Source organism: Papilio polytes, unplaced genomic scaffold (assembly GCF_000836215.1).
Source record: "Papilio polytes unplaced genomic scaffold, Ppol_1.0 DF824303.1, whole genome shotgun sequence".
Classification (NCBI taxonomy): domain Eukaryota; kingdom Metazoa; phylum Arthropoda; class Insecta; order Lepidoptera; family Papilionidae; genus Papilio; species Papilio polytes.
Window position 1 is genome coordinate 1,652,434 of NW_013524901.1, and position 10,825 is coordinate 1,663,258.

The following is a 10,825-nucleotide window of genomic DNA, read 5'->3' on the forward strand; positions in this document are numbered from 1 at the left end:
ATTATTTCGTTACTTTTTAGTGTACTGTTTTTTTGAGAATATTTTGTTTTGTTTTTAGTGCATTTTGTTTTGTTTTTAGTGTATTTTGTTACCATATTTTTTTAATTTCTAGCCGGCGAAGTCGCGAACAGCTAGTCATTTACAAAATAGACATTTAGACCCTTTTAACTCTCATTTAGGGAGGCTAAACATGAAGGATAACAAACATCTGCTCCTACACCCTATTGTTTTCTCATGTAATTTATATCCCTCATTTTAAAAGCATATGGGCTCAAACACATGGACAGCCCGAAATAAAAATGAAATTATTTTATTTTTAAAGTACCTAATTAAACTCCGAAATTAAAACTAGTAAAGATTACATTAAAATTAATCTGTACTGTTATATTCAAGATATTTAAAAAATAAAAAAGTGCACCGAAGTTCACATAAGAAACAAAAATACGTAATACGTATAGCGCCATCTGCTGACAATAAAAATAAACTAATTAAAAAAAACTTGTAATGTCGGTCAAGACAGCAATGAGTTATATTCTCACTAGAGTATATATGAATTTACATAATAACATAAATAAGAAAGAGGAAGTACTAAAACTATTGTATGTCATATTATACGCATGATACAATACAGAAAATGAAGCGACAATGAAAAAAACTATTTTGTAAAAGATTCATGCGTGTAATTTACCATGAATATACCTTATATATAAGACGGTTCATATTTCATTCATTTAAAAAAAAATGTGCTAAGATGTTGAAATCGAAGTTAATAATTGGATTGGTTGTTTCAATTTTGGTGAGTTATTTTTAATTTACTAATTCAGTATTGAATTGCTACGTATCTCTTCGTTATTCTTATTTTTAAAGTGTCATCTTTTAGGACATTAGGGCAACTTGCATTCTTGACATCGGGGCTATGAAAATTCTTTCTAATCTTTGACCTGTCTAAAAATATTGCAAGTATATAACTAGCTTTCCAAATTATTCAATTGAACATAAATAATTATCATCTACATTAATATTATAAAGAGGAAAGATTTGTATTTTTGTATGTATTGAAATAACTCAAAACCACTGGGCCGATTTCAAAATTTCTTATACCACTTAAAAGCTACGTTATCAGTGAGTAACATAGGCTACAATTTTATTATTTTTTGAATTTCACGCGGGCAGAGTCGCGACGAACACCTAGTTATCTATAAATATAGAAATAAATCTTTCAACGTCGTCCGTCTAATAAATACTTCTCTTTGCAGGTATTGTTACTCGTTTCAGAAAATGAAGGTAAGAACCGAATTTAAATTAAATAAACTAGTTAACTATCGGATTTTGGATGAACAAAGGAGCTATTCAGTCTTATATCTGCCGCTAATCTATAAAAGTCTAGCCGATCATTTGATGCAAATAAATTAAGCGCCTATTGTAATATAATACTAAAAAATCGAATTTGTTTTTTTCTTACTAATATTATAAATGTGAAAGTTTAGATGGATGGATAGATGGATGTTTGTTAGAGTTTGTAGTCTAAAGGGCTCAACGGATTTCGATGAAATTTTGCATAGATGTAGAGGATAGTCTGGAAGAACACATAGACTATTCACTTTTGTTTTTTTTTTTTCATTCCACGCGGACGGAGTCGCGGGCGAAAGCTAGTTAACTTATAAATCCTTCTTTAAGTGCATTTTTTATATTTTCTATATTTCTTCAGTTACTGAAATGTTTGCTTTCAGTTGACGCAGCGCCGGAGCCATGTGGAGATTTCTTCAGGATATTGAAACGTAAGCCAAAAGATGATGAGAAAATTAAAGAGGAAGAAAAGAAGAGGAAAGAAAGGAAAAAGAAGGAGAAATTAAAACTTATTGAGAAATGTGAGTATTGTTCTATTGAATATTTTCTATGTTTCAATGTTTGTCAGAGTAGTTTTACTATTTCAGACATGAAAAGAACAAATTATATTAACTAATTTATTATTTTGTTTTAGTTTTCGAGGATTTATGTAAGTATTTTTAGTTGTATTATATCAGGACACCTATAATTTTGACAAAGTATACAATTTATCTGTTGACTAGTAACATTTACAGTTAAAGTACCATTTTTGCAGTTTTTTCGCAATAAAATCGAATGTGACCACATGGAAAAAATCATTAGATTATTTAACGTTGATTTTAATTGATTCCCGGTCAGTACTGCCTTGGGGTCCCAGTTGGCGAACCAGAGAAGTTGAAAACACAAACCCACTGGATGCAACAACCGGAAACTATGTTAAATTCCTTTCAAATATGTTCATGTATTAAATCACAAACGAAAGTCAAATTTAATACTAATAAAAGATTATACACCTTTACTTTTTAATTTAATGTCTCCTAAATCTTAGTAATATTATAAATGTGAAAGTTTGGATGGATGGATGTTTGTTAGTTTTAGCCTCAACTGCTCAAAAGATATCGATGAAATTTGGCAAAGGTAAAAAAAAGAACACAGGCTACTTAGTTTTTTTTAATCCACGCGGGCGGAGTAGCGGGCGAAAGCTAGTACCTTAATTTTTTATTATAAAATCCTTTTTAATTCTTGTCTGTTTATCGTAGTACGTAATAAGTAAATAAAACAACAAATAAAATTGGTATTAACTTTAATCAGACTCATTTCACAACGTAAACTGAGAACTCATTACAAACGTTCATTGTACAACAGAGTTTGAAGTCTATGTTGTACAACAAACACAGACATACAGACACACAGACACGACACACGGTGTCGCAACAAAACATACAAGAGCGCGATTCCTTTATATACATACAAACACACATCTGTCATTACTTAAAACATTAAGCCAAGGAATATTGCATGATATCACAATTAGGGTTGCAATGAAATATCGATATTTAATCAATATAAGCCGATACAATCGATAACTCACACGACTATTCTTAAATTTTTACAACTTAAATTGTTTGCTAAGGAAAAATTATTTTTTATCAAACAGTAAAATATACATAATTAAAATAAAACCATAAACCTTTGCGGGTTTATCTAGTTTTTCTTACAAGTAAAAATGGCAGTATCGATATCGACAAATATCGATATAGTGCATCCCTAATGGCAAAACCCAACCCCGGGTGTTTAAAAGTAAGTGACGACGTATAACTGATAATTCGAGTGTTCCACAATGCCGTGTACATAAATAATGGATATAATAAAACACACAAAATGGCGGCTGTTGCTATCGGCCGGCGCACTCCGTACCAGCGGTACATATTGTCTATAACACTACTTCACTAGTTTACAGCTCGTCGTGCTCATCCTGGGGACAAATAAAATACAATATTAAATTCAACTAATCTAACTGAAAACTAGGTTTCAAAGATATTAAACAAGAAATTCTATTAAATTTAAATATTACAGAAATTTAATTAATAATTAAACCAAAAACTAAAATGGTAACATCACTATTTTGCAAACTATGATTCAAATACGAATAAAAAAATATATTTACAAAAAAAAACTGTAATGCAAGCATCAAAGTATACTTACAACAGGCGCCGCTTCTCCGGCTTCCTCATCGAGATCCTCATCATCCTCCTCCTCATCAGGCTTCTCCGCCTTCTCCTTCTCCCTCTCGGCTTCATCCTGTTCATTCTTCATCTTCTTCTCCCCTTCTAGAGTCTTCTTGAGTGCTTCCCCGCGCTCCTTGGCCGCCTCCAGGTCATCAGTGATGAGGAAGTTGTCGAAGATGGTACCAGACTTGACCTGCCAGAGATCGAGACCGACGGCGCAAAGTTCCTCCCTCTTGTACAGTGTGTTGTCGGCCGTGTATTCAGGGTTGTCGATCTCGGGGTGCACCCACGCGCCCTTGTATGCAGGGTTATCGATCTACAAAAGTAATTTATTTATTAAAAAAATGCAAATTAAGAAATATGTATAGCTTTAAAAAAAAAGGTAAATTTCAAATACTAAATTCTATGTAGACGATTTCCAAATCACGAACTCGACTAACCGTTAAAAGGTAAATGAACTTTGAATAACTTATTACCACTCTTACGAAACTGTATGCTTAAAAATTTGCATCTTGTCACAGACTAAAAGAGATCTTATGCAAACAACATAAGGTGCATATTCAAATGTCGATAACCTATTAGTCATGTGACAGAAATGAGTCAGTGCTCTCTTGTGTTTAAAATAAAAGTACAATTTGGTTCGAAGTTTATACTCTTTGAAATTCACCAAAAGAAATGTTGAAGAATTGAAAATAATACGCAACAAAACTGTTTAATATTTATCTTAAAAGCTATAAATAATTATTAAGATGACCTTCCTTTCGACCATAGAATTACGTACCCACCTAAAATTGTACAAAAAGGTACATGTTCTAACATTTAAACATATATCCAACTGTTTGCCTCACTACTGAAGTACAGTCAGGACCCTTTGCAATGTTCCACTCAATGAAAAAAGTTCTTGTATCAAAACAAACTCTGACTTTATTCACATGGACTCGCACAGTAGATTGCGCAAACAACAGAATAAAAAGCAATTAGCCGTGTACTGACAGACTTATTTTCGTATACATAATTAAAAGCTGCGTCTTATTACTGTTACGCATCGTCTTAATGCACATAAATCTCTGTTAATACAAGAAACAAAGCAAATCTCTGTAAGAACTCTGCGAATTGCCACAACTGTGCCTACATAGTACATGCTGTGCTGATCATTTATAGGACAAAGGTCTATATACCTGCTTGGGGGCCCACACGCCCTTGTAGTCAGGGTTGTCAATCATGGGGGGCTCCCACTCGCCGTCCATCTCATCATCCCAGTCATCAGGCTTGCTGGCGTCAGGGTCAGGGATGTGCTCAGGCTTGTCCCAGTCCTCGGGCTTCTTGTCTTCAGGGTCGGGGATGGTAGGTTTGTCATCCCAGTCTTCAGGTTTCTTTGCTTCGGGGTCCTAAAGGAAATAACCATTAAAATAATTTTTACAATTCAACAGCTGTAGTTTTTGAAGTGAACATTTTAATATTTGCACAATTATAGCTGACTAGAAGTGAAACTTACCTTGATCTTTTTAGGCGGTAGGAAGTCCCAGTCAGCCTCCAGGTCTCCAGATTCCACCTTCTCATTGTCAATGAGCACTTCATATGTGTTGTCAGGTTTCACAACCAGCGTGTACAAGTGAGTGTAGACATCGTCCTTGCAGCGGATGTCTTTCTTGATAAGATGGTTCTTGCCCTTGTAGCTGAAGATTACATGCACCTGGGGACAAATGGATTTTTTAAAATAAAATACTGGTTTTCGCCCGCGACTCCATCTGCGTGGATTAAAAAAACAAAAGCGAGTAGCCTATGTGTACTTCCAGACTATCCTCTACATTTATATCAAATTTCATAGAAATATGTTCAGCTATTTAAGCTACAAACTAAAAAACAACTATCCATCCATCCATATAAACTTTCGCATTTTCAATATTATAAAATAGTTTTCAACTATAGTGTAACAAGGAATATAAAAGTCCTGTTTTGATTCAATTGGCTTGTTTATAATATGTGTAAAATTGATTCAATTTTCTGCAAAATAATGAGGGTTTTGATATTTCTGGCAAGGCTATAACTATTTATTTAGTTATCATTTATTAGTGGATTGTTTTAAAAGGTATTATAAAATGTCATAAGATTCATATTCTTGTCGCATTATTTTTACTTTTACATCAACTACTTATTTAATTCTTGAACAATTAACTATTCATTTATGGCCTTGGAATAAATAAAATAGTCATATTTTACTTCAACGATAACCCTTCAACATAAAAACTATGAAATTATCAGACAGTAAAGATTTACATAGATCAAAAACACACAGAGTTCAAGAACAAAAAAAAATGTTTACTTGGTATTAAGCATAATTCACTTACATTTAAACTTAATAAATATTTTATAATCCTCAAAAATTGTAAACGTTAAAATTTAGTGGTAATCCCACTTTGAATTCTGATAAGAATTATCAGAACAAGTTACATGAAAAAAAATTCCAGTAATAAATTGATAAAGATATAACTTGTTTGCAAAATGCTTATATTCCTTGTAATTTGCAAATTATTTAATTAGCAATAAGTCCTTACAATGAAACTATTATAAAAATACCTAAAGTGCTGCAATTAAGTAATGAATGCAAGGAAATTATTACTTATTACTTAATAATCCTGTTTAATTGAATTCACTTTCATACATCACCTTGCATCACTTTATATTTCAGACTGATGATAAAACAACCAAACCATCCACTAAACAGAACCCTGTATAAAAACATATCTCTTTCAAAGAAAATAAGAGTGTAACAATACAATGTTTTGAGAGCAGATTCACACGTACATTGTTAAAATCTTTGTAACTCACCTTCTTTGTACCAGGACCGCAGATGTCAGGACCAAACATAATTTCATAGGGAGTTTCACCATGCATGTCTTTCTGGTTCAACTTGCAATCAAACACCTTGAGGTAACCGCCTCCACAGTCAATGTCCTGCTCATGCTTCACAGAGAACTGCACCACCAGAGGCTTGTCCTCGTTGGAGAATGGCTTGAACTTGCGCGACAGAGCGTAGAACCTCGCATCTTCAGAGGTCTGCAGACCTGGAGATTATGGTCATTGTAGTTAAGATAAGAAATAGATTTGTTAATGTGCAAAACAAATGTAGGAGTACGATTAAACGTTCGGAAATAAATTAACGATACTCGTGTCAAGTCAATTTAGAAAGGAAACCCACGTACCTTTGTCTTCCTCGGGGTCATTGTAGAATTTCCCAGCGGTCAACTTAAATTTGCCGAACTCCTTGCCGGGGTGCTCGCTGTACACCCAATTGGATTCCCATGAATCTGCAATGATAGAATCACTCAGATTCCATAATGACTACCGGCGTCCTAGATCAATAGCACACGCGGCGTGCCGGCACTCTTTACCAAATATTCTCTATATTGATAAACCTTACCATCGGGGAATTTCTCTTCAAAATACACTTCACAATTAACAGAATAAATTGCCAGTAAACTGACTAAAGCTAACGCTAAAGCCCTCATTTTGTTTAACACAATCAGCCTCTTTCGTCAATGGATCCGCCACGAATAACTTCGAATTTTGGCGAGTTCCCTGTTATTTAATTTCTACCGGTTCGTTGCGTTGCCTGTTTGTTATCTCAGTCACACTCGTCAAAACCAAAGTGGTGCGAAAGAGAAAGATCAAAACATACGTGTCTCTAGGAAATTGACGACAGAGAGCGAACGAAATGAGTTTACGTAAAAACCAATAAGAGTAAAGGAGACATGAGATTTTGTTCTTTGGCGTATGACGTCGAATTACGCAGACAGATGGAAAGCTGCCATTGGTCGTACGATAGCAAATAGAAATTGAACACACTGTTCGAATCGAATAACGTAGTTACGCGGGAAAATACAAAATATTTTATTTTCTTTCCGAAAAAAAAACGTAATTTTTGTTAAAGCGAACATACATTTTTTATTCTACTTTTGTGTACGATTTTTATGACAAATCGGATAAAAAAAACAGGATGAGTATTCTAAATATTAAAATCAGTACTGTGATCTAGAAAGTTCACCTTGATGTATTATAGTCGTCCAATCAGCGTTTCACATGACATAAGAGCGTGATGGATATATGTAAGTTATTGAAGTTAGAGTGAAAAAGTTGCAACATATCTACGTGTTTTTTTCACATTGATTTCGTAGATCAAAATTGAATGGAGACACAAATTATTTAGCAAAATGTTTTGCTTATATCTTTATTTTTATATTAATTACTGATATTGAGTTATGCAAAATTTTCCTATTATAATGTTTCATTTATGATGAATGTTTAATTACCGATGTTGTTGAGAAGTGTAACTTAAAGAAAGCGAAATTATCTTTATGTTCTCGTTTTATAACTATCAAATTTAACTTTGATCTTATAATATAGATGATAATAGGGTCGTTTTAACCACAATTGACGCCAGGGTGCGTCAATCAAGTAGCACTAGGCGTCTATTGTCCGTCGCTCCCAGAGTCCGTTGTCTATGCGTTTTCTACGGTCGGGTCTAGACCAGACCACGAATCAAATAAAACTTATTACCCAGCACTGATTGAGCCTAATATCTATGAAGTATATACTCGTCGTAAAAAGCTGAATATTGCGACGTGGTGTAACTAGTGACATGAACATTCATGCAGTCAGAATGTAGTGTAGGAAACCAACGAACAACGACCTCGATGTGTCTCTTACAGGGCTAGATATCTTTATCCTACTTTTAATAAATTCAAGGTCATTATCGACTTGCCTTTGTCCCTAACGCATTTATATCTGAATTCTCTTCCAAAAAAAAATCAAGTTAAAAACACAAAACGTGGACAAAGAACAAACCGTTGCGTGACAAATTAGTTATTATAAGAAATCGTTTTCATTGATTTTTATCTCATAAAAATTCAAAGCGTGATAAATGTTATGGCTCTAAACTACTTTTCTATAGTTATATTAATCGTAATAAAATTATATTCGGGTAAAAAACAGCGTTCCAGATGCAAAATGTATATTTTCATTCTATACCTTGAAAGTGAAATAACAATGTTTACGGATGATTAACTCACGGTAAGAACAGTTTCGAAAACATAATCTATTAGGGCATACATATTTATTATCTATAGTTATACGAATTGTATATTATTTTATTTATATGAAAGTACTGTGCTGTGTAAAAAATTTAGTTATGTAGAATTGAACTAGGGACATTCCAATCGTACATCGAATTCCATATAACTATTACGAGGTCTTTAACCTACATTTCATAATCTCAAATGATAACGATAATATATTTGTATAAGTTAACTAATAGAAGATAAAATCATTTTTAATTATATAGCTTTAACAAAGGTGTACACAGTGTAATGTGAATTACAAGATTTCCAGTGTTATAACTCAAGCCACTTTTCTTGTGTGCTTCCCGACGATTGAACTAATGGGTATTTTTTCCCATTGGGGCAATTGAATCCATACAATTAATCTATCCAGTGGTAAAAATACCCAATGGATCGATCGGCCCAACGGGATACGCTTCTTTCTTTTACAATTAATACCAAATAACCTTTTCCTAAGTAAAATTGCTGCCAAAGCATCGATAATTATTCTGATTACTAGCTTTCGCCCGCGACTCCATTCGCGTGGAATTAGAAAAAACAAAAGTGAATGGCCTATGTCTTCTTCCAGACTATCCTTTAAATTCGTACCAAACTGCTTCGAAATCCGTTAAGCCGTTTAGGCTACAAACTCTACAAACATCTCTCAACTCTCAATTCAACTCAACTCTCAACTCAACTCAATCTCAACTCTCAACAAACATCCATCCATCTATCGTTCGCCTTTATAATATTAGTACGGAGTTAGGGCTTCTTTGTAATCATTCAGTAAATTTGCATGTTTTACTTACATAAAATTCACAATTACAAGTTTAGTAAGCCACGGTACAGTAGTGTTTATAAAACGAACGACATATGCGGATGACTCGTGTTATAGCAATAATATTATTGAATGCACCCAACAACATTTACTACCGTCTTTATGTATACTTGAGGTTCCCAAACTATTTTACGTAGACCCCTTAGATTAGTTAAACCCCTTGTGAAACCTTATTTTTATGTCCCGCAATCCTTTGCCGCTGATTCTTTCGTAAACCTTGTAGAGGGTTCAGCAATACTTTGGAAATCACTGTAAACATTTTGTAATGTACAGTCAGCTCCACAAATATGTACACATTTACAAAATTGTATAAACTTGTATAGGCATTTATCATCTAAGATATGTATGTACTTATCCGTCATTATCATGTATGGTAAGAGGTAGACACGCACATACGTTTTATTAAAGTCTTAATTGTATTTGGTACAATCAGGTGTATAAATGTGTACATATTGTTTCAGTTGACTGTACCAGCGTATTTATAAATATAAAAGACAGTTTTTTACGATAACTCGTTGTGTAACTGATTATTTGTTATCTTGATAGGTAAAATACTTGACCTCATTATTTACTTGTAATTACTTTTTAAACAAAGGATGTAAAAATATAGATTTGTATAAATATCTGTTTATCCACAGAGAATAGGCATAGTAATAGTTTTGATATATGCATTTTTAACAAATAACATAATTGTAACTAGCGATATAAATTTAAGCACTCAACTAGAGATCCCGCCTGGATCGCGCGCGAATATTCAATACGTCTAATGACATTGACAGCTGTCAGAGATTTGACGTTTATGCCAAGGATCTAGTGTTGCGCCAATTATACAGCTCGGTACTACTTTATAACAGTACGAGCTGTTGCCCGCGACTTCGTCCGCGTGGTATTAGAAAACATACAAACTATATAAATTACAAAAAGTTACGTATCTCTCGAGAACCGGACATTTCTCGGGGATGAAGCTTATCCCATGTGTACTCCAGACTTTGTTTTATATCTGTGCCAAATTTCAATAAGATATGTTGAACCGTTGCAGAATGATCGAGTAAACATTAAAAAACTAAATTAATGAATCCCACGGGAACCGTAACTATTCCCGGGATATAAAGTAGCCTATGTATTCTTCCAGACTATGCTCTAAACCTGTGCCAATTTTCATAGAGATCCGTTCAGCCGTTTAGGCTACAAACGCTAACAAACATCCATCCATCCATCTAAACTTTCGCATTTATAATATTAAGAAGTAAGATTTAAACAGTGCAAATCCTAAACTTAAAAACTTTCTAAGTACTATCAGGGAAGTTTGGAGTTAAAATGTTAAAAGAAAAAAAAAG

The 10,825-nt window shown here is 33.6% G+C and overlaps 2 protein-coding genes across 2 annotated transcripts; one reads left to right on the top strand and one right to left on the bottom strand.

Annotated features, from left to right (window-relative positions):
- Positions 1-496: 496 nt before the first annotated feature.
- Positions 497-2,010, top strand: LOC106100528. The gene is made up of 4 exons (XM_013279402.1): positions 497-796; positions 1,257-1,284; positions 1,731-1,868; positions 1,982-2,010. Exons 1-4 carry the CDS (start codon positions 674-676, stop codon positions 2,008-2,010), a joined length of 318 nt encoding a protein of 105 aa, XP_013134856.1. The 5' UTR covers positions 497-673.
- A 602-nt stretch (positions 2,011-2,612) lies between these two features.
- On the bottom strand, positions 2,613-7,128 carry LOC106101552 (calreticulin). The gene is made up of 7 exons (XM_013280805.1): positions 6,976-7,128; positions 6,758-6,862; positions 6,384-6,619; positions 5,050-5,247; positions 4,733-4,942; positions 3,532-3,870; positions 2,613-3,301 (listed from the first exon to the last, which is right to left on the bottom strand). Exons 1-7 carry the CDS (start codon positions 7,061-7,063, stop codon positions 3,281-3,283), a joined length of 1,197 nt encoding a protein of 398 aa, XP_013136259.1. The 5' UTR covers positions 7,064-7,128; the 3' UTR covers positions 2,613-3,280.
- Between the last annotated feature and the right edge of the window lie 3,697 nt (positions 7,129-10,825).

Coding starts and splice junctions, on each gene's coding strand:
- LOC106101552 (XM_013280805.1), bottom strand. CDS start 7,063: ATGAGGGCTTTAGCGTTAGCTTTAGTCAGTTTACTGGCAATTTATTCT. Junction 6,863..6,975: donor TGAAGAGAAATTCCCCGATG/GTAAGGTTTATC, acceptor CTATCATTGCAG/ATTCATGGGAATCCAATTGG. Junction 4,943..5,049: donor TACCGCCTAAAAAGATCAAG/GTAAGTTTCACT, acceptor TATTTCCTTTAG/GACCCCGAAGCAAAGAAACC.
- LOC106100528 (XM_013279402.1), top strand. CDS start 674: ATGCGTGTAATTTACCATGAATATACCTTATATATAAGACGGTTCATA. Junction 1,285..1,730: donor ACTCGTTTCAGAAAATGAAG/GTAAGAACCGAA, acceptor GTTTGCTTTCAG/TTGACGCAGCGCCGGAGCCA. Junction 1,869..1,981: donor ATTAAAACTTATTGAGAAAT/GTGAGTATTGTT, acceptor ATTTTGTTTTAG/TTTTCGAGGATTTATGTAAG.